The sequence below is a fragment of the Leucoraja erinacea genome, chromosome 2 (genome assembly GCF_028641065.1).
Source record: "Leucoraja erinacea ecotype New England chromosome 2, Leri_hhj_1, whole genome shotgun sequence".
Lineage (NCBI taxonomy): Eukaryota > Metazoa > Chordata > Chondrichthyes > Rajiformes > Rajidae > Leucoraja > Leucoraja erinaceus.
Window position 1 is genome coordinate 60,013,378 of NC_073378.1, and position 24,034 is coordinate 60,037,411.

General features: G+C 42.4%; 1 protein-coding gene across 1 annotated transcript in view; it reads right to left on the reverse strand.

The window, feature by feature from the left end:
• Positions 1-23,219, reverse strand: part of LOC129710410 (aromatic-L-amino-acid decarboxylase-like) — a 77,513-nt gene extending 54,294 nt beyond the window's left edge. Inside the window, exons 1-5 of the mRNA XM_055657391.1 lie at positions 23,052-23,219; positions 22,361-22,579; positions 21,940-22,053; positions 9,462-9,581; positions 3,688-3,822 (exon numbers count right to left, since the gene is read on the reverse strand). Of these exons, the coding sequence (XP_055513366.1) occupies positions 3,688-3,822; positions 9,462-9,581; positions 21,940-22,053; positions 22,361-22,561 (570 nt within the window). The 5' untranslated portion in view covers positions 22,562-22,579; positions 23,052-23,219. The remainder of the gene's footprint in view (positions 1-3,687; positions 3,823-9,461; positions 9,582-21,939; positions 22,054-22,360; positions 22,580-23,051) is intronic.
• Between the last annotated feature and the right edge of the window lie 815 nt (positions 23,220-24,034).

Genomic DNA, 24,034 nt, shown 5'->3' on the forward strand with positions numbered 1-24,034 from the left:
AGAGATCTTGTCAATAGACAATAGGTGCAGGAGTAGGCCATTCGGACCATTGAGCCAGCACCGCCATTCACTGTGATCATGGCTGATCATCCACAATCAGTACTCCATTCCTGCCATCTCCCCATATCCCTTGACTCCATTATCTTGAAGAGCTCTATCTAACTCTTGAAAGCATCCTGCGAATTGGCCTCCACTTCCTTCTGAGGCAGAGAATTCCACAGATTCACAACTCTCAGGGTTAAAACGTTTTTCTTCATCTCTGTTCTAAATGGCTTACCCCTTAATTCTTAAACTGTGTCCCCTGGTTCTGGGCTCCCCCAACATCGGGAACATGTTTCCTGCCTCTTTCAATAAGATCCCCACTCATAGAATATAGAATAGTTTTTTTATTGTCATTGTAACATTAACCATGTACAACAAAATCATCCTTCGAAGTTCCAGTGTATACAAGCCCAGTCGCTCCAATCTTTCAACACGACAGTCCCGCCATCCCAGGAATTAACCTCATGAACCTATGCTGCTCTCCCTCAATTGCAAGAATGTCCTTCCCCAAATTTTGAGACCAAACAGCACACAATACTCCAGGTGCGGTCTCACTAGGGCCCTGTACAACTGCAGAAAGACCTCTTTGCTCCTATACTCAATTCCTCTTGTTATGAAGGCCAACATTCCATTAGCTTTCTTCATTGCCTGCTGTACCTGCATGCTTACTTTCAGTGACAAGGACACCCAGATTTCGTTGTACATCCCCTTTTCCTAACTTGACACCATTCAGATAATAATCTGTCTTGTTCTTGCCACCAGAAAGGATAACCTCACATTTATCCACATTAAATTGCATCTGCCATGTATATGCCCACTCACCCAACCTGTCCAAGTCACTCTGCATCCTTATAGCTTCCTCCTCACAGTTCACACTGCCACGCAGCTTTGTGTCATTTGCAAATTTGCTAATGTTACTTTTAATCCCCTCATCTAAATCATTAATGTATATTGTAAATAGCTGCGGCCCCAGCACCGAGCATTGCGGTACCCCACTAATCACTGCCTGCCATTCTGAAAGGGACCCATTAATCCCTACTCTTTGTTTCCTGTCTGCCAACCAATGTTCTATCCATGTCAGTGCCCTACCCCCAATACCACGTGCTCTAATTTTGCCCACTAATCTACTATGTTGGACCTTATCAAATGCTTTCTGAAAGTCCAGGTACACTGCATCCACTGGCTCTTCCTTGTTCATTTTCCTAGTTACATCCTCAAAAAATTCCAGAAGATTAGTCAAGCATGATTTCCCCTTCGTAAAACCATCAGACCGATTCTGTTACTGCTATTCAAATGTGCTGCTATTTCATCTTTTATAATTGACTCCAGCATCTTCCCCACCACCGATGTCAGGCTAACTGGTATATAATTCCCTATTTTCTCTCTCCCTCCTTTCTTAAAAAGTGCGAAAACATTAGCTACCCTCCAATCCACAGGAACTGATCCTGAATCTATTGAACTTTGTAAAATGATCATCAATACTTCCACGATTTCTATAGCCACTTCCTTAAGTATCCTGGAATGCAGACCATCAGGCCCTGGGGATTTATCAGCCTTCAGTCCCTTCAGTCTAGCCAACACCATTTCCTGCCAAATGTGAATTTATTTCAGTTCCTCCGTCACCTTCAGTCCTGTGGCCACTGGTACATCTGGGAGATTGTTTGTGTCTTTCTTAGTGAAGTTAGATCCAAAGTACTTGTTCAACTCGTCTGCTATTTCCTTGTTCCCCATATTAAATCCACCTGTTTCTGTATTCAAGTGACCCACATTTGTCTTAACTAATTTTTTCCTCTTCACATACTTAACGAAGCTTTTACTATCCACCTTTATATTCTTGGCTAGCTTATCTTCGTACCTCATCTTTTCTCCCCAAGTTGCCTTTTTAGTTATGTATCTTACGTAATCTTTAGTTATGCATCAAAGCACCAGTAATTTAGTTGTATTTTACATACCGTCAGAAATCTGGGTTTATGACAACTAATGCCCGATAACCAGATGCAACATGTGTCCTCTGTATGCAAAAATAGTATTTCACTGTAACTTGGTACACATGATAATAAAGAAACCATTGAACCATTCCTCATTCTTGAATATGGCTTATCACTATGATGTCAAGGTCTCCCAATACCTTCTGCTAAAGCATCTGATAACCTACTTGGGTAGCTTATAACCCAATAGTTGGGATGAACATTTGAATTATCCCCCTTTCCTTCCTGTGTCCCAGCCAGGTGCACACCTATTCCTCCCAACATCCTGCCCCCACCCCCCCCCTCCTCTCCATCACATGCCCTTTCACCTTCCACCAATATCCGTTCTCTGGTATCACATTTCCTAAATCCTTTTGTTTTTTCATCTCTAGCCTTTATCCACCCAGCACCCTTCCCCATCTATTATTTACCAGCTTTCTCCCACTCTCATATATTTTCTAGTTTTCTCCCCCTACTACATTTAGCCCAACGAAGGGTCCCAACCCGAAACCTCCCCTATCCATGTTCCCCAGAGATGCTGCCTGACCTGCTGTATTACTCCAGCACTTTGTTTAAAAAAAAAAAATCAGCATATCAGCACCTACAATTCCTTCCAAGTTTCCAGTGCATTTCTTAGGCATTGGAGTGTTTAATCATTGTCCAAGTTTAACGTGTATCTCCACTTACATTATAAGATCAAAGAGCATGGAAGAAGATCTATCATATGCCATTTTAATACTATGCAGAATGGTTAGAATGGTTTCATTTCCCACTACTCTTTCCAGAGACTATTCTGTAATCTGGAGTTTCCAACATGGAATTTACAATGAAATTCAGCAGAGTGCAATCCCAATTTCCCATCCTTTCAATGAATTAGAAATCTGGATATACTGGTCAGAATTTCCTTCCCATTTTCTTCTTATTTTGTGCAATGTGCAATTCCATTTGAACTTTCCTCAAAGCAAACAGATATTTATTGAGATTCAGTTTGAGTTTAATTTATTATCATCTGTACAGTGAAATATTCACGTGTACAGTGAATGGTACAATGAAAGATTATTTCTCCAAGTTTGATGAGCCATTTGAGATTAACTGACCTCTGTTTGTTGATTGGGTGGCCAGTTTGGTCTCAGAAATTTATTTTTACCTGGGCTTAGTCTGATTGTACAATTCCATGAATACAGTAGAAAATTCCAAGCATGCTTCTGCACGACACCATCATGTACAACAACGTAAAGGTCAGGACCCTACCTCCCACCACCTTCTTCTCCCTTCAAGACTTCTCTGAATTGGTTTAAAATAGCAGAATCCTCACCAAACTGGATTTCTGCCATGTTTCCCAACCATGTTTGTGAAGATTCTGCCATTTCCATGATGAAATCAGCAAAAATGTCCAAATGAACATAATCCATATCCTGCTATTTTTTTTAAAAAATAGGACTTAATTTTAAATCTTAGATCCTCTAAAACAGACATATCCTTCTACAGAACAATGATGCTGCATCAGTTTCCCCGAAGAGCACAATGAAAATGATTACAGAAAATAAAGAGTTTTTGATTATATTTTGAGTTGTTGCCAGCTTTGTTCTCAATATTTTAGATTTCTAAAGACCTTACAAATAGACCGAAGTCGCTGTTTCACATTCGATTGGATTAAAAGACACAGGGCACTGCTCACCTGATCGGATGTGTAGCACACCAGTTTAGACATGATTATGCTTTCTTCAACATCAGGACTGGTTGCCTGAATTTGGGTAACTATCTTCGTTCTTGCCGCTAGAAGTGCTACCAGAGTACTTTCGCTGGCTGTACCCTAAATGAATTAAATCATAATTTAAAAAAAAAATCACTGTTGTAATTTTATAAAATTAAAAATAGTGAGTAAGCTTAATTAAAACAAAAATGCAGAAAGTACTTGAATGGCGCAAACTTTCTGATGTGAGAAATAGAGTGAATGCTTCAAGTCAATTGCTTTTCATCAGAATTCATCAACCATAAATATTACCTCAGTTTCTCCCTCCTCAGATGCTGCCCAATCTGTCAAGTATTTCCAGCATCTGCCAATTCATCAAAAGACCAAAATACTTTTTTTTGCTTTTGAATTATTGATCATTAGACACATTTCAAGTGGAGTTAGGTACATTTTTGAAAGATCAAGGTTTTGAGGATGCAGGTTGAAACTCTCTCGTCCCACATTCTGGGACCTGACCAGTGGTAAACCACAACAATTACTAGACCATATAAATTGCCCCCCACATCATCCTCATCTGTGGACGAGAACTATTATTTTTAGTACTGTTCTTTCGGGCACTTTATTGGTCACATAAGGTTACAAAGAGCAGTCCATAACCTAACGTTTCTGTAAATCAGAAACTCTGTTAGCCGCGATTACCAAAGTTGTACTGGTAATTAGCTCAGATTAGTACAGATCTTTGATAAATTGAATTAATTAGGGTAGATCTGCATTACAGATTCAAAACATGCCGATCCATTGATCGCAGGATCACAGAATGCCAGAGGACAGAGTTTCAATCTGTATTGTCATCTGACACAGAAGAGGAGTTGAGTTCAGCACAGATCAACCATGATCATATGGAATTGCGGGCCCCGCTTGAGATACCAGGGGACCTGCTCTTGCTCCAAATTTATTCTATTCAATACGGAAATGTGATGAATTGCTTCCTTTGCAGTCGCCTCAAAATTGTTAAGTCGGGTGCCCAACATCATCCAGGGGTCTTCATAATGCTCAGGTTTCTGTATCTTGGGCAGCAGAGTGAGTGGTAGAGTTGCTGCCTTACAGTGCCAGAGATCTGCATTCGATCCTGACTATGGGTTTGCATGTTCTCTATAATACCGCTTTGCTTTTCTCAGGGTGCTCCGGTTTCCTCCCACATTCCGCAGATTCCGCATTTACTAGAATGTTGCCTGGGTTTCTAAGTTACAGAGATAGGTTGAATAAGTTAGGTCTTTATTCTCTGGAGCGCAGAAGGTTAAGGGGGGACCGCTGTGCTTTTCCCTCAGGGTGAGTGGTGGCGGTGTGTGGAATGAGCTCCCAGTGGAAGTGGTGGAGGCAGGTTTATCCTCCCACATAAATTGGCAGATGGATGTGAAGGTTTTTAGGTTAAGTTGGCAGGTTCTAAGGGGAAAAAAATTTGTCGGCCCTTGTGATGGCCTGTTTCCGTGCTGATTGAATATATGTTATAGATGTGGGTGAATAATGTATGGGTGATTGCTTGTTGGCGTGGAGCTGAAGGGCCTGTTTCCACACTGTATCTTTAAATCAAATTAGACCTTGGGTGAGTGACCCATAATTTTAATACCTGATATATGAGGGAAGAAATTTCAGGACCACACTGCAGAACTTTATCATTCATGACCAACTACTGCAAAATGTTGTCTACTGGGGGGGCTTTTCTGAATCATGTCTGTGTGTGGTGAGAAACTCACTATCCATGAACAGTACAATTTCCTCCCTAACATAATGACTTGTTCCTTATTGCTTTCCACACCAATTCTAGGAGAGAGGAGACTCATACTAAGTTGCTAAGATACGTTATTTCTCTGCTGTCGGCACAGTTTGGACAATTGTTGCTATGGGAGATAAACAGAGAAGAAACACGGTCAAAATGACGCACATTCTCCCACATCAAAAATCGATAGATGTGTTCTTTTTCCATCTTCTACCTTTTTCTAATGCCTGTTGAAATGTATCTGCAATCTGCTCACTGCCAGGTGGCAATCACAATAGATGACAAAATTGCATTCATAAACACGCTTTGCCAACATCAAAATTATATTTTGAAACAAAAGTGGATTTATGCTGCCTGCTATTAGGCTGTCACTATTTCCTTCCTCACAGGAAATCACTGTCTGCAGCAGCTTCACAGATTCTAATTAAGTGCAAACATTTCTTTCTATCACAAACAATGAATAATTCTGAGCAATCTGAAATTTCAAGTAACCACAGGCTTCTTGGAGAGTGACATTTGCAAATGATAAGGATCAAATAATGGAACGGATGTTCTATTCACTGTGATATTTGAGCTATTTTTTTAATCAAAATAAAGATTACTACTCATGGGCAGTTATTGCTTTCACTACCCAAGTGTCTATCTACAATACAATCAATATTATTACCTTCACAATCCAAGTTTACTTCAACCAAGGAAATTACAACCAACCTTTCAATACACACGAAAAGAGACACCTAGAATGTTCTACATTAATTTATCTGAAGTCAAGCAGATAGTAGAGGATGAACCTGTTTGAACCCAACTACCATATCCTCACCTAGACTATTCTTCATGAACAATGAAAACACCTGGGTGCTCCTTCGGCAAGTATCTCATGCAAATGGTGGCAGTAAAGCAAGCCCTAATATGCTACACAACTGTTATCCCAACTGCTAGTGCAATCACCATCTTAAGGATTGTTAGATAGAGTAAACTATAGACAATAGTAAACTATGAGAGAGGACCTATATTTCCATTTAAAGCACAAGCAATAATTCAATGCAAAAATTAGCTCCTTTAACTGTGTTATCCTGTTCCTTCTTTTACTTCTTGAGTAATGCAGGCTCTCATATTATACATAATAATACATATTATTTACAGGATATAGATATCGTTGTTGTACCAACATATTTTGTCCCCCAAATTACCTGTGGGAAGCAAGCTGACATGCACAGTACTGTCAGGCAGGGCATTCACTTGTTTTTGGTCCAGCAATAATGAATGACATGTCATGTTTCCATTGCTTGGAGGTGAATTGAATTCACATGTGATGACAATCTTATTCTTAAAGATACTTGATTGGTGCTTTCAGAGATGCCTAGGCTAACTACTGCAGTGCATCGTACAACAATGCATTGAACCCTTAGATTTCCAGATGCAACAGCAATGAATGATTACAGTGCCAGTGACAGACTGTTTTATCCTAATTCCTCTCTTTTCAGCAAATAAAGTGTTACTGATACACACCTGAGATGTTCTGTAGGTAGTGAAAAGGCTTTGGAGAATTGATTGTAAAATTCTGTCCTCCCTCTTGGCCCCATAGTCCCCTTTATTCAACTGTAACACTGACTCCTCCGATTTACCCTTCTCCCTCTCCAATTGTAGATTAAACCTGATCATATAATGGTCACTACCTCCTAACAGCTCATTAACCTCAAGTTCCGTAATCCAGAATTGCCTTCTCCCTGGTAGGCTCCAATACGAACTGCTCTAAGAATACATCACAAAGGCACTCTACAAAGTCCCTTTCTTGGGGTCCAATTTTAACTCCTGATTCAACTTGCACCCTATGTCCAGGCTACTGTTTGTGGGCCTGTAGTCTTTTTACCCTTACAATTCCTTAGTTCTATCCATACTGACTCCACATCTCCGGTTTCAATGCCACCCCTTGCAAGGGACTGAATTTCATTCCTCACCAACAGAGCTACCCCACCCCCTCTGCCCACCTGCCTGTCCTTTCGATAGGAGGTATACCCTTGAATATTCAGTTCCCAGCCCTGGCCCTCTTGCAGCCATGTCTCTGTAATTCCCACATCATCATACTTGCCAACTTCTAACTGAGCCTCAAGATCGTCCACTTTATTTCTTATACTTCTGCACATTCATACACAACACTTTGACCTCCGTATTCACGTCTCCCCTCGCACTGCTTGCAATTGGCCCTGACCTTACTCTCTTATCCCTTTTAGAACTTTCCTTCCCATTGATTCAAGAATCTTTTGTAACTCGTCCTGTACTCACTTCCCCTTCAACTCTATCTTTATACTCCCAATTTGTCAATTCGTCCCCCCACACCATTTAGTTTAAACCCACATGTGTAGCCGTAGCAGACCTTAAAAAAATGATTATATCAAATCTTTACCAAAAAAAAGAACAAAATAATTTACGAAACATTCAAAAGAGGTCAAACAATTAAAGAATACCTAGAAATACTCAATCTAATTCCTCAGAGTCACACTTCTTCCTTCTGATGAATGGTAGAGAAATCCCAGCACCAGATTTTATCAGGTTTTATCTGGGGCTTCTTCATGGTCTTAGCTAAATGCTTTTTAAATGTTGCTACCATTCTACGGGATCTCCTGGTTGCCAATCATTTCAACTTCCCTTCCCATTCTGACCTTACTGTCATGGGCCTCCTCCATTGCCAGAGTGAGGTCACACGGAAATTGGAGGAACAGCACCTCATATTTTGTTTGGGTAGCTTACAACTGAATATTGAACTTTAAATTACATCTACCCACTTTCCCCTCAACGTCACCCTAGTCCTTTGTGAATAGTTCAGCACAATAAATCCCTCTTGACATCACACCTTCCCAAGCCAACAATGGGCCTTGGGGATATTAAATTAATCCACTTCAATAAATTTTCACATCTTTCCATGATCTGTTTACATATCTGCTTCTTTATCTTTCATGGGCTAGCGCCAAATCTTTTGTCTCATCCTAACATAATAATTTCATCATTCTTATTCCAGAGCTCTATCCATATTGCCTCTGGATGAGCCCTCAATGTGCTCAATATTTGCCACTGTGACAATCTTCCTGATCAGTATTGCAACTCTTTTATTGTATTTCTATCTCTCTGATCAGATTAAAATTGTCCAGGTGCTCAGTCACGTTATCTTCAATTAGATTCTGATAATCTCCTGACAACAGAAATTAGGCTAATTGAATTCCAATTCCCTGGCTCACTCACTTAACTTTTTTTTAAAAGGCAGTTTTGCAAGATCATTCCAACATGAATCAGCGGTTCCAAATATTTGTGGTGATAATTAATTTGTATTTTGTGTCAGTAACATTGATGATCAGTTCCTGCTTCTGCAAAGTTGTTTTTTTTAGTTTAGTTTAGTATAGAGATACAGCACGGAAACAGGCCCTTCGGCCCACCCAGTCTGCACCGACCAGCGATCCCTGCACATTAACACTATCCTGCACACACTAGGGACAATTTACACATACATTAAGCCAATTAACCTACAAACCTGCACGTCTTTGTAGTGTGGGAGGGAACGGAAGATCTCAGAGAGAACCCACGCGGTCACGGGGAGAACGTACAAACTCCATACAGACAGCACACATAGTCGGGATCGAACCCGGATCTCTGGCGCTGCAAGCATTGAAAGGTAGCAAATCTACCGCTGCTCCACCATGGCTGCCCTGTTGGACGAGTAGTTCAGCAATCACAATTTTAGGGACTATTAGATAAAGAGGTAACAATAATAAACTCTGGGAAAGGACTCTACTTCTCTATTTAAGTCATAAGTGCTGGTTCAACGCAGAGATTAACTCCTTTACCTTCTTTTGCTTCTTCAGTAGTGCCGACCTGGACTTAAACACACACAAGCAATGCACGTTCCATTAATTCGTTAATGCTCTTCCTGCAAATGTTGACAACATTTATCAGAATATAATTCATTTTTTGTTACTGAAACCATTCTTACCTGTATCACTCCGCCACCTTCACTGCCTGTCCCAGCGAGGAACTCTTCAGGCAGGTTTAGCATCTTCCCCAGCCAGTCGAGCATCACCGTCTCTAACTCAGTGCATGCAGGGCTTGCAGCCTAAAGGGCGAACAAGGAGTTCATGTATCTCTGGTAACCTTCAATTGAAATCCTGCTAAATAACTATTTTTATCTGAATAATACTCTCCAAAGTAAAATATATTTTACTGAGGGGCATCATGTGAATACAGTGAGTAAAAGAAGAACAGCAATACAGTGACACAAGGAGCTACAGATGCTGCCTTAAAAAAACACAAAGTGCTGAAGTAACTCAGCAGGTCAGGCAGTATTTCTGGAGAAAATGGATAATGGCATTACAGGAAGAACAATACCATAAAGGGCCTGTCCCACTGATGCGGCTTTCCAGCGACTGTCCCCCGAACGGTGGGGGCGCTGTCCTGAACGGCGCCTATCTTGCAGCTGTCCGTTTTCTTTCACTTCTTTTTATTATTTTTAGTACGTTAAAGTGTTTAGTTGGGGGTCTAATCTTTTATATGTGGGGGGGTGGTGGGGGGGGAAGGGGGAAACTGCTTTTCAAGTCCCTACCTGGTCGGAGAGGCTGCCTTCCTCCGAGCAGCACTTTCGACCTGTCCTGGCGGCCTACCAGCGGGTCCTGGAGCGACGTTTCCCTGAGGGGACCTGGCCAGAACATCGGCTTTGGCGGCGGCGCGGCGCTGGAGCGCTATTGCGGAGCGGGCGATGCCTTGTCTGGGTCGCCGCGCTGGAACTCCAGTATGCTGGGACCGCCGATAATAACATCGTGGAGCCGGGGTTCTGTGGAGCGGCCAGCTGCGGCGCTGAACTTACATCTCGGAGCCTGGGATCTCTCGCCGAGATCGCCAGTGTGTGGGGCTCCGTTCGGCGTGGTCTGTTGGCTTGGAAGCCGTGGTCTCCGGTAGGAGGGCGGCCGTTCCTGGCACCCCAAGCCGCTGAGGGTTCTCCCGACGTCGGAGTACCATCACCCGGCGAGAACGGCCGGGAACATCGGGCCCCCGTAGCGGCGACTGTGGAGGCCTCATAGGCCCGACTTTGGGTGGACAAGAGGATGGGGACTGGACTTTGTGCCTTCCCCCACAGTGGGAACCATTGTGGGGGGATGTTTTTATGTTCTAATGTTAAAGTTCTTGAATGCTATGTTGTATTTTTATTAGTGTGCTGCAGGAACATCTGAATTGCCCCTCGGGGACAAATAAAGTGTTTTGTATTGTTTTGTATTGTATTGTATTGTCTTCGACCTTCAAGCGCGAGGGCACTCGCCTGAAAAACCTCGAACTGGATCGACCGTCAGCGATGAAACCGCGAGCCGGATCGACCGTCTGCACACACGCACACACAAACACACACATCGCAAAGGCGGGGGCCAGGGAAAGCGGGGGAATGCTGTCTGAAATTCACACCCGCGATGAACAGGAAGGTAAATGATGGCTGGCACAGTTACGGTAAGTCCTTTAGAGAGCGCGGAGAGGGGGGGAGGAGAGAAGGGGAGAGAGGGGGGAGGGGGAGAGAAGGGGAGGGGAAAGAGAAGGGGGGAGAAGGAGTGGAGACACTTTTAAGAAGCCAGACAACTTTTAATAAAAGTTATGGGGGGGACATCCCCCCCCCCCCCCCAAGTTTTTTATAATCCGGATTTTTAAAACCCGGTGAAATCTCCGCTTTCCGTGAGACGGTGGGGGTGGGAGTGATGATTGAGGGCGCCGATTGGACGAGAGACACGTCGGTCAGCAGGCAATGGGGGCAGGACATGATTCAGCACGATGGTTTAAGGGAGGAGTGGGGGGGGGGGGGTGGGACAAAGGATCGAGCGCGGTGATTAGGGGAGGGAGACTAGGGTGGCACAGACCTGCGCTTCATCCGCAGCCAGGATCGATCCCGGCCGGTTCTCTGCCGCTGTCCCGAGTGCCCCCCCCCCCCACGGGTGGCCAGAGAGGTCGGCAGCAAAGATCCTCCGCTATAGGATCTTTGGTCGGGAATCTGACGGGCCAGCGCAGAGAAACAGCGCAAAATGCAGCACAGCTCTGCCTGCCCCGCCAGGTGAGCCTACAGCCTTCCTGGACTTGCGGGAAATATGACCCAGCGTGTAGCAATGTTACAAAATTTTGAGATTTAAAAAATCAAGTCTGTAATTTATCCCATCAGATAAAGCATAAAAATAATTTTAATTTGACACCTAATTCACTTTCATATCTCAAGTATTTAAAAAGTTATGGCCATTTTCATACTCGGAAATTAGCATCTTGTTCCCTATTGATTTTCTATGGACATAACAAAAAAACTGTGATCGTGGGCAGTCAAAAACCCATAACCTTCTTAAAAATTAAGAGAACTGAATGAAATTTTCAGTTATTGTAGATTGAAGCATTCTGAAACAAATATAAAACAATCTTACTTGGATGACCTGAAATTAAAACATATAATTAGTTAGTTACCCAAGTGTAGCAAATTTCAAACTTCAATTACTAGATCTAAACATCTATCCATTTCTTCATAAATGATTAACATTTTTAAATAGTCTAAGTGTCCAAATAATATTCATAAATAATTCACAATAAAACATGATTTTGAAATCTCATTTACATTAATTTATAGGCCAAATGGAAGGAATTTAGTGTTCAATTGCTGCAAATTAAAGTCCATTTTAAATCAGCTTTCTAGTGGGTTCCTGTGGAACGCGCTGGTTTAGAACGTTCACATTGCGGTAGATTAGTGCCCTCAAATGCCCAGAAAAATACTGCGGGATATAAAGAGCCCAAAATGAGCTACTCGCTATAGTAAACTTTGTATAAAGGGTTCTTAAGAAGCCCTTTTTAATGTAAAAATAAGCTACATACCTTTAATTGTTTGCTTTATAAAACCCTGGGGCTGCGAGAGGTCGCGGGTTTAGAGAGTGATTTTTAAACTACTATAACTATTATACAAGGCCATAAAAACTAATATTACCTTTTGCGACGGGGTCTTTCAGCGATTTTTCATTAATGATTTACTAGGCTGAACATTTTCGATTGCAACAGCCTAGTAAAAATCGGGTTTTAAACCCGCCCCCTCTAAACAGCGCCAAAATCATACACACGGGCTGGGACAGATTTTCAACGATGCTTCAGGTACGCTTTGCAACATACCTACAGCGTGGCGAAGCAGCGCTGGCGTCCCGTCTGTCCAGACAGGGCTGTAGTTAACCCGGTGAGACAGGCACAGTTGAGCTGCATTTAGCGCTGGATTGAGCCTCCGAAGCCGTGTGTGTGTGTGTGTGTGTGTGTGTGTGAGTGTGTGTGTGTGTGTGTGTGTGTGTGTGTGTGTGTGTGTGTGTGTGTGTGTGTGTGTGGGTGGCTTGCTCTCGAGGTGTGATGTTGAAAACAAAGCAGCCAATTTACATCCAGCAATGTGACAATTAACCAAAATATCAGTTTTCATATTGTTCATTCAGTTATAAATATTAACCAGGTCCCAGGGAAAACAAATGCAACTTTGCTATAACGCTATATGAGATAATGTCCACAGGGGTGGGCTTGATTTACCATCTGAAACAAAAGGCCTCACATCTGAAAGAGTCATTCTTTTGTCTCCTTTTCATCTTCAGCCTTTGTTCACCCATCTGCTAATTAATACCCTCCCTTACCAGTACCCACCTATCACTTGCCAGGCTTTGTTGCACCCCCACTTCTTTTGCTGCTTTCACCTCCATAGTAAAACCAGTCCGAAGAAGGGTCCCGACCTGAAGCATCACCTATCCATGTCCACCAGAGCTGCTTCCTGACCTAATTTACGTTTTTTCTTTGTATGGTGATGTTGTGGGTCAATGGAAAGGTATGAAAGATGAGACAACAGATGAAGGAGGTGGGTGAGGAATGAAAATAAGAGTGGGGCAGACAGTGACAAATAAGCTAAAGGGCGGAAACACAAGGAACTGCAGATGTTGGAATCTTGAGCAAAGCATGAAATGCTGGGATAATTTGGTGGGTCAGGCCACATCTATGGAGGGAATTGAGAGGCGACACTTTGGGTTGGGATCCTTCCTGGTCATGGTTAAATAAACAAGAATGGAAGAAGTGAAAGTAAGTGCGAGAAGGGATGGAGTGCGTCTCCGAGCCTCAGCCATGGACTTTCTTCTCCAGGGGAGTTGAGTCCCTCTCTTCACCGTGGCAGGCGGCACAGCACCAGAGACACGGGTTTGATCCTGACTACAGGTACTGGCTGTATGGAGTTTCTACCTTCTCCTGTTACCATGTCAGTGTTCTCTGGGAGCTCTGACTTCCCCCTGCATTCCAAACACATACAGGTTTGTAGGTTAATTGACATGTATAATGAGGAAAAGTGGTAGTAAAAGGCTTCCTCTCTTAACTAGCACAGTTGGGGTGGAATGTTTAGTTTTTCTTGAGGTGGTCGTGGTGATTGACAAAGATGCAGGAATACTTTCTTGGGATGAGTCATATAGGTACAATTATTCACCTTGGTGGTTAAAATGTACAAAGCTTGCTTCTCCCCCCCCCCTCACAATCTGTCTGAAGAAGGGCCACAAGCCAAAGCGTCATCTATCCACATTCTCCAGAGATGCTGCCTGACATCCTCAGTTACTCCAGCACTTTGTGTCTTCTTTTGTAAACCAGCATCTGCAGGTCCTTGTTCCTTCTAATCACCTTGGTGCTTGCCTGCAAGTGTGCAAAACACATTGAACTTGGCTGCAACCCATGTCACCAACTCTCTGATTAACTATTGAAAAGCTGCCTCTTTGTCTGGGAATGAATCCTATTGCCATAGTTTCTGATGAGTTTGACTACGTGGGGAATGCTAAATCATATGTTGCCAGTGAAGGCATCATAGTAATTGCCATTTAATAATAGGAGAAATTGAATTACAGCTACCAATTATCCAAACTGGAAAATACTGTCTCAATTCAGAATGTATTGCAAGTCATAAAAAACTGCAGAAGCTATAGATCGAAAACAAAACTGATAATGCTTGAGAATCGCAGCAGGTCGGGCCACACCTGTGGGAAGAGAATCATATTCATGTTTCAGACAGAAGAGTCTTCATCAGAACTGAACATCAGAACTCCAAAGACGTTCAGGTTTGTCAGCTAATTGGCTTGATAAAATTGCACCTAGTGTATGCAGGATAGTGTTAGTGTGTGGGAATCGCTGGTTGGCATGGTCTCGATGGGCCGAAGGGCCTTTTTCCACGCTGTATCTCTAAAAACTTAAAACTAAACTGGGAAGGGGGACAGAGAAGCTTGTTAAGCTGCAGGAAGGGTGGGGAGAGGGTTGTTCCTGATAATGTAAAACTGAGAGGGGTGAGATGTAAACAAGGGTATCTGGCTAATGAACAAATGGGAGCAGTTAGAGTGAGAAAATATATAAAAGACCACAAGACTTGCAAATGCGGAGAAGGAAGACAAGCTGAAATGCCCCCGAACATGACAGGTTGAAATGCCCCTCACTCCCATCATAAAAAAGGTAATGTGATGCATCCTATCAGTGGAAATCTAGCCGGAAGTCTTTGCAATCTCCATATCCTGGCATAGAGACAGATAAGAGATGCTCACTGTATTTTGCAGGAACAGTAAGCTGCTAATTACATGAAGCAGAAAACAGAATAAGGATACCATCCAAAATTCTTCACCACATTTGCAATCCAAATGTATCTGCTGGCTTCCGCATACTCTTCAATGTGTACAGCGTAACCCCATTTTATAGTAAATGTATTCATACAAAGTTTCAAGTAAAAATAATTATCAAAAATTTAATTTGTAAACTTTTAAGAAATTAGGAGACAAACAGGATGCATTTTAAGTACCTCTTCCATTATCTTTGTTACCCCATCTGTTCATTTTTTTTTAGTTTTCCAATCTACACAACTTGCTACTGCAAAGTATAGTAACAGTAAATATACTGAAACCAAGGAGCAATAAAATACAAATAACCCACCTTACCCAATGCCAGGTAAGATTTATCAAGTAAAAGAGATTCCCAATGGATATAGCTGGAGGGGTATTGTTTCTCTTTAGAATGTGTTATCATGTTCAGTTCCTGTAGCAACTAGGAAATGGCCTAACAGAAGCTGTGGTACAACTGCTTCCCCGACTGTGTGACAGGGCAAATATAGCTGTCTGTTTGTTTAACCAAAAGGAAAATTAAGTGTGATTGGCAAATGTGATTGTTGGTGTAATGTCATCATATTGACAATTACATTATCATGACCTCCTCTGTTAGCACATTATGCTGTGCAAACCATGGTCAATCTGCAGCAACTCAACACCATGAGATAAGATTTTCATATTCTTTATTCAGAACGGCAGTAACATGATTGGCTCTGTTCAACAAGACCTGCTTCCATCTTAGATCAAAGAAGAGACTGTTCGATGAGGTAAGTTACAGCAGAGAAGGGAAGCACAATAGCTTTGACAGTGTAATTGAGTATATATGTGTTGGTGGGCAATACAGAAAATTGCTAGAAATAATTGCAGAAAATGAAGGTTCTGTAAAAATGCAAACTTACTGTGCTAAGGAAATGCATTTCAATTATGTATCATAGGGTAAATTGGAATGGACATAATTAGGATGCAGGTGCAATGTTCTAACTTTCATTAAAAATACAAGAAGGAAGGGAAAGGGAGATCTTGTTTGGTATGGAGTCGTTTATCTCCATTGACTCAACGAACTTGAGATAAAATTAATTAGAAATGCACAAATAAAGGCACCCAGTCTGGAATTATTACAGGCAAGGCATGTTTAATAAAAAAGAGATTTTGTTTGAAGATGTGATTGTATAGATAAAAGGAAAGCCGTCTATGTAGTACCTAGAGTTTTACAGATGTTGCTTAACATAGTCTTTTTTAGAGACTTGAGAAAAGCATAGAGTTGTAGCATGCAATTAATGTTGCAGTGTGGAGAAGGTTTGCTGTTTAAAACAAAGTAATTGGTGTGTGGCTCTTTGGGTGAATAGGTGTAAGTACTCATACGTTAGACTCTTATTAATTGACCTTTGCTCTGCCTGCAACACCATAATCACATCCAAACATCCCCAAACTCATGGATCCATGAATTAACAGCTACCTCTGCCACTGGATCCTTGTCTTTCTGACCCACAGGTCAAATCAGTGAGGATAAGTGACAAAACCACCTCTACCATAATTCTCAACACCGGTGTCCTGCAAGGATGCATTCTCAGACCCCTACTATACTCCCTATACAGTCACAAATGTGTGGCCAAATTCAGCTCTAACTCCATCTGCATATTTGCAGATGACACAGCTGTGGTGGGCCAAATCATGAACAATGACGAGACAGAGTACAAGAAGGAGATTGAGAACTCAGCAACATGAACTCAGGACAATAACCTCTCCCACAGTGTCAGCAAGATGAAGGATTTTAGCTATCAACGACAGGAAACATGGTGGAGTATATGTTGAAGTCAGCATCAATGGTGCTGAAGTGCTGAAACTTGAGAACTTCAAGTTCCTCACCGATAATATTACCAATGATCTGTCGTGGACCAAAATAGGCCTTTCAGCCAAGCTCGCTCATGATGACCAATGTGCCCCATCTATATTAGTCCCATCTGCTCATGTTTGGCCAATATCCCTCTGATCCTTTCCTATCTAGGTACCTGTCCATATGTATTTTAAATGTTGTTATGGTTTCTGCCTCAACTATGTCCTCTGGCAGCTTATTCCATACGCCAATCACCCACTATGTGAAAAGGTTATCACTCAGATTCCATTTAAATTATTCCTCCCTCATCTTAAACCTATGTCTTCTAGTTCTTAATTCCTCTTCTCTGGATAAAAGACTGAATCTATCCTATCTATTCCTCTCATGATCTTATACACCTCGATAAGATAATCTCTCAACTTCTTATGCTTCAAGGGATACAGTCCTAACCTGCCCAACCTCTCCCAATAGCTCAGCCCTCATGTCCGAGCAACTTCCTTGTTTATCTTCTCTGCACTCTTTCCAGCTTAACATCTTTCCTATAACAGTGTGACCAAAACTGAACACTATATGCTAAATATGCCTTCACCTGCGCCTTGTACAACAGTAACACAACACCCCAACTTCTATACTCAAAACCATGACTGATGAAGGCCAGTGTGCCAAATGACATCTTGACCACCTTATCTACCTGTGACGGCACTTCCTGCACTCCTAGATCCCTCTGGTCTATAACATTCCCTAGCATCCTGCCATTTGCTGTGAAGATACAGCCCTGGATAGACTTCCCAAAATACAACACCTCACATTTATCTGCATTAAATTCCATTAACCATTCTTCTACCGACTTGCCCAACTGATCAGGATCCTGCTGTAAGCTTTGATAGCATCTTCATTTTCTACAAAATCACTCACTTTAATGTTATCTGCACACTTACGAATCATGGCTACATAGAAACATGGAAAATAGGTGCAGGAGTAGGCCATTCGGCCCTGCGAGCCTGCACCGCCATTCAATATGATCATGGCTAATCATCCAACTCAGTGTCCTGTACCTGCTTTCTCTCCATACCCCCTGATCCCTTTAGCCACAAGGGCCACATCTAACTCCCTCTTAAATATAGCCAATGAACCGGCCTCAACTACATTCTGTGGCAGAGAATTCCAGAGATTCACCACTCTCTGTGTAAAAAATGTTTTTCTCATCTCGGTCCTAAAAGATTTCCCCCTTATCCTTAAACTGTGACCCGTTGTTCTGGACTTCACCAACATCGGGAACAATCTTTCTGCATCTAACCTGTTCAACCCCTTAAGAAGTTTGTACGTTTCGATAGGATACTCAAATCCTTTTGCTATGAATGCTAACATGCCATTCGCTTTCTTCACTGCCTGCTGCACCCTCATCCAAATCGTTAATATATATTGTAAATAGCTGTGGTCCCAGCACTGAGCCTTGCGGTACCCCACTAGTCACAGCCTGCCATTCTGAAAAGGACTCGTTAACTCCTACTCTTTGTTTCCTGTCTGCCAGCCAGTTCTCTATCCACATCAATACTGAACCCCCAATACCGTGTGCTTCAAGTTTGTATACTAATCTCTTATGTGGGACCTTGTCGAAAGCCTTCTGAAAGTCCAGATATAACACATCCACTGGTTCTCCCTTATCCACTCTACTAGTTACATCCTCGATAAATTCTATAAGATTCGTCAGACATGATTTACCTTTCATAAATCCATGCTGACTTTGTCCAATGATTTCACCACTTTCCAAATGTGCTGCTATCCCATCTTTAATAACGGACTCTAGCAGTTTCCTCACTACCGATGTTAGACTAACTGGTCTGTAATTCCCCATTTTCTCTCTCCCTCCCTTTTTAAAAAGTGGGGTTTCATTAGCTACCCTCCAATCCTCAGGAACTACAGAATCTAAAGAGTTTTGAAAAATTATCACTAATGCATCCACTATTTCTGGGGCTACTTCCCTAAGTACTCTGGGATGCAGCCTATCTGGCCCTGGGGATTTATCAGCCTTTAATCCATTCAATTTACCTAACACCATTCCCGACTAACCTGGATTTCACTCTGTTCCTCCATCTTATTTGACCCCCAGTCCCCTGCTATTTAAAAATAAATTGGATAGGCATATGGATGAGAAGGGAATGGGGGTTATGGTATGAGTGCAGGCAGGTGGGACTAAGGGGAAAAAAAATTTGTTCGGCACGGACTTGTAGGGCCGAGATGGCCTGTTTCCGTGCTGTAATTGTTATATGGTTATATGGTTATATTTCCAGAAGATTAATTAAGTCTTCCTTAGTGAATGATCAATTCACCTGTTTCTGACTGCAAGGGATCTACATTTGTTTTAACTAATCTTTTTCTCTTCACATATCTATAAAAATGTTTGCAGTCAGTTTTTATGTTCCCTGCCAGTTTTCTTTCATAATCTATTTTCCCTTTCCTAATTAAGCCCTTTGTCCTCCTCTGCTGGACTGAATTTCTCTCAGTCCTCTGGTAGGCTGCTTTTTCTGGCTAATTTGTATGTATTGCATGTTTTGTATGTTTTCAAATTGCTAATATAATCTGCAAACAGCAAGGGCCCAGAGCTGATCCTTGAGGCACACCACAAGTCACAGGCCTGCAATCTGAAAATCACCCTCTGCTTCCCTCCATTAATCCAGTCAGCTAAATCTCTGTGCGCTCTAACCTTTCAGAGCAGCTTACCATGAGGAACCTTGTCCAATACCTTGCTGAAATCTATACAGACAACTTCTAGAGCTCTGTCCTCATCAATCTTTTTGGTTACATCGTCAATAAACTCAATCAGACCATTTATACCTCAGGCTGTCTCGACAAGGCCAGCAGCATAATCAAGAACAAGTTGCACTCTGGCCACTCCCTCTTCTCCCCTCTCCCATCAGGCACAAGGTATAGGAGTGTGAAAACACACACCACCAGATTCAGGGACAGTTTCTTCCCAGCTGTTATCAGGCAATTGAATCACCCTACCATAACCAGAGAGCAGTGCTGAACTACTATCTACCTTTTAATCAGCCAGATTACAGTGGAGCTAGACTTTAACAATTTCAGATAATGAATATTATTCCAATTTACAACTTTATCTAACCTACAGTATTTGAAATTCCTTTTTATGATTCACCATCACCTCATTTGTCTTGTAAATACAGTAGTTCCTTTTGTCATTTAATCTCTCCCCTTTTCCACATCATAACAAACCATCTCCCTTGTTTTGCTCTTCATTAAAATGTAATGTCTTCTTGTACTTTCTGCTCCAGTCTGCTCTCATTTGTTCCAGTTTTGAGGAAAGTCAAGAACATGAAATATTACCTTAACCTTTCTCCTGATAATATATGTCTATTCATTTCTCCAACATATACATATCCAGCATTCTCTTAAATGTTCTGACAGGTGGAATTAGTTCAATGCAATCAACTATCTGCCTTCCTATCCAGCTGGACATAGCAGACAATGTAACAGCTTCTCTTTACATCCTGTAATTCGGCAAGGTACTAACATCATTATAATATCACCTAGTGAATTGACAAACAGCCAACAATGTTTCTCTATTAGAGGTCTTGTAGCAGAATATGCACCAAATTGTTAAAAGAGAAAGAAGAAAGTGCTAACAAAGGACATAGAAACATAGAAAATAGGTGCAGGAGTAGGCCATTCAACCCTTCGAGCCAGCCCCGCCATTCAATATGATCATGGCTGATCATCCAAAATCAGTTCCTCATTCATGCTTTCTCCCCATATCCCCTGATTCCGTTAGGTGCTTTCTCTCTTGAAAGCATCCAGTGAATTGGCCGCGTATGTGTGTGTGTGAATTGCACTTGCACGCACACACACACACACATACACACACGCACACACACACACACACACACACACACACCCACACACACACACACACACACCCACACACACACACACCACAACCACACACCACACACACCCACAACGCAAAGGCGGGGGCCAGGGAAAGCGGGGGAGTGCTGTCTGAAATCCACACAGTGCAAAGTCAAGGTGATACAGACACACATTGCAATGAACGGGAAGGTTAAAGACAGCTAGCAGTGTACTGTAAGTCCTTTAAGAGCAGGGGAGTGAAGGGGAGAGAAGGGGGGAGAAGGGGGGAGAAGGGGAGAGAAGTGGGGGAGAAGGAGTGGAGAGACTTTAAAGGAGCCAGACAACTTTTTATAAGCCAGAGATACACAGCTGTGAAGTTTAACGGCCATTTAACATTACTGGTCGGTTTTTCTTGGTTCTGAAAACTCATGCTTATTTTTTTTATTCACCAATGAGCCAATGAAAATGCCCAGTCAGCAAAGGAGATTAACTAAAACTACCTCCAGCTGCCTCGACTACCTACAACGACATGACGACCCCACTACCGCTGCACCTACGATTACAAAAGTATCGATTTTCTCCACGGCGACCATACTGAGGCCGCGACTAGTTCCCAGAATGCGGGAACTCCTCTCGACCATGAAGGAGACTCAACAGAGACCACAAGGGACCATCTGGCGATCATGAGGCGAGCGCAGAGTCTCCTGCAGTCGCCTAAAAAGTTGCCCAAGTGGGACAGGCCCTTATCTACACGTGAGAAAATAACAAACTGAAGGGATAGAAAAGCTACTTTATAAAATGCCAACAATTAGAGTAATAATACATTGATTCTTTGATTTGAGCTTTGCTTTACTTGCAAAAACTTTTTTCATATCTGCAATCAATTTTCTGAGAATTATATAAACTCATATCAGGGGTCATTGCCAAAGCACCTATTCACCATGAATTGGAATCCTTGAAGATTTGGTTATAAAAAGAAAATTCAAAAACAAAAGAAAGAATTTAAGGATTTAAGAAGTAGATTTATACGAGTCGCTTTTAATGTTGGTGTCACCCAGGTTTGATCCCACGTCCAATGCCTACAACCTCTGTAGCTTAATGTAAAAAAAAAACAGGGAGAGCCATACCCAAGAAAAGCCGATGCAACCGATGGCTCCAGATAGCATATCGCCCAGAAGACTGGGTAAGGAGCTGGCAGCAGGGAAGTAGGCGTGGAAATGAGGACTCTGCCAGTGGGCGATCTGGGAGAAAAACATACAATAAAAATCAAACAAACGATAGAAAACTCTGCCAATGTTGTGGTTACAGATTAATTCACAGACATTAGTTCGATATTTTATTCAGATAAACAAGTAGCCAAAAGCTTTCATCCACATTGCTTTTTATTCAGTTCTATGCAATGTTATCATTTGTGTGTTTAATTCTCCATCCTGTTGCTCACATCCATGGCAAGTTATGCTAAAATAGCAATAGCAGCGTTTTTTGTGGGGAAGAGCCTGGGCGCTCTCTAAAGTCAAGGGAATTAATTGGTTGGTTGCATTTGCTTACCCCCGGCATGATGACTCTCTCAATGTCCTTCATCAGCTCCTCATAACTGTCAGGGTCCTGGGGCGCGCTCTCCGGAATGAGAGGCCGCAAGTACCCGGGCTGCACCGCCGGGTAGACTGGACGCTGTTCGATGGATTGCAGGTAATCTGCCATGAAGTCCACCATCTCTTTACCCCTTGCACGGAACTCATCGAAATCCATGGCGCTGTGGTTCAGATCCTATTTAAAAGGAACATCAGAAATGTCATCGCTCTATGTAATGATTGGGAAACGTGTCATCGCCCCCCTAAACCCAAAACAAACCCACGCCTGAAAAACTACATGGAAATCGGGATGTTTCTACCAGGATTACGAAATGAACGATGCTCTTTGAACGTGAACTGTTTCCTCTCCAGGTCAGATTGGACGCTGTTCGATGGACTGCAGGTGATCTGCGATGAAGTGTTGAGAATTGTTTATACTTTTCATGTTTACTGCTCTAGCTTCACTACAGAGACAATTACAGATTCTGTCGTGACCGTTTAACAGTGCCTCTTGTACTTAACGCGGCGAGGCTTATAATACATCTGACCAGGTGTAATCCCACCGTATTTACGAGGGCTCCAATCTGTGCAGACACTTGCGATTGCACGGTGATTAAATGTGTGTCATTCTGCGGCTGAAATAACAATGTGGAGTCAACTGCACTCACATTTAACGACAGCACCGCTGACCTGCACTTTATTCTCTGCCGATCGGGCTAGGCGACTTGTTCTTATATACGAGCGACCACAGCCACTCAGAGCCAAGCACTGCAAAAACACAGACACAACTTCAACCACCAATCGCGGACAGAATACAGCTCCGCCTACGCGTTATACTTGGACGCTTGGAGTAACCGATCGGGTAAAGCACAGACACCGGGGCTTGTGTCATGGATATTTCGCTAAAGATGACCACTTAAACCAGCATGGTTCCAGGCTGCTGTTTCTTCACTCTCATTTCAATTGTATGTTTTTCAGATACTTTCCAAAATCCCCTTTACGTAGAATTACTGCATTGCCCCAGTTGTTACAAGCAAAGTATTCTATTTTTAAGAATTGTTATTTTTTCTCATGATTTATTCACGGGAAGGTTAATTATTATTGCTGCAATATTGATTTCGTGTTGTGGTAGGATGATCCAATAGCCTGATAACAGCTGGGAAGAAACTGTCCCTGAATCTGGTGGTGCGCATTTTCACACTTCTATATCTTTTGCCTGATGGGAGAGGGGAGAAGAGGGAGTGACCAGGGTGGACTCATCCTTAATTATGCTGTTGGCCTTGCCGAGGCAACGTGGGGTATAAATAGAGTCAATAGAAGGGAGGTTGGTTTGTAAGATGAGAGTCAGCTGAAAAGGTTATTTGCCGCAACCTTCATTCCATTGACGAACTGTACACTGCAAGGGGGGGGGGGGGGGGGGGGGGGGGGGGAGATCATCTCTGACCCCTCTCACCCTGGCCACAAACTCTTTGAATCACTTCCCTCTGGAAGGCGACTCCGGACTGTCAAAGCTGCCACAGCCATTCATAAAAACAACTTTTTTTCCACGAGTAGTAACTCTACTCAATAACCAAAAATCTGTAGCCTCGTTTTGCTTTGGTATTTTATTTAATTCACATGTTTAATCAATAATAGATTCATAGAAAATAGG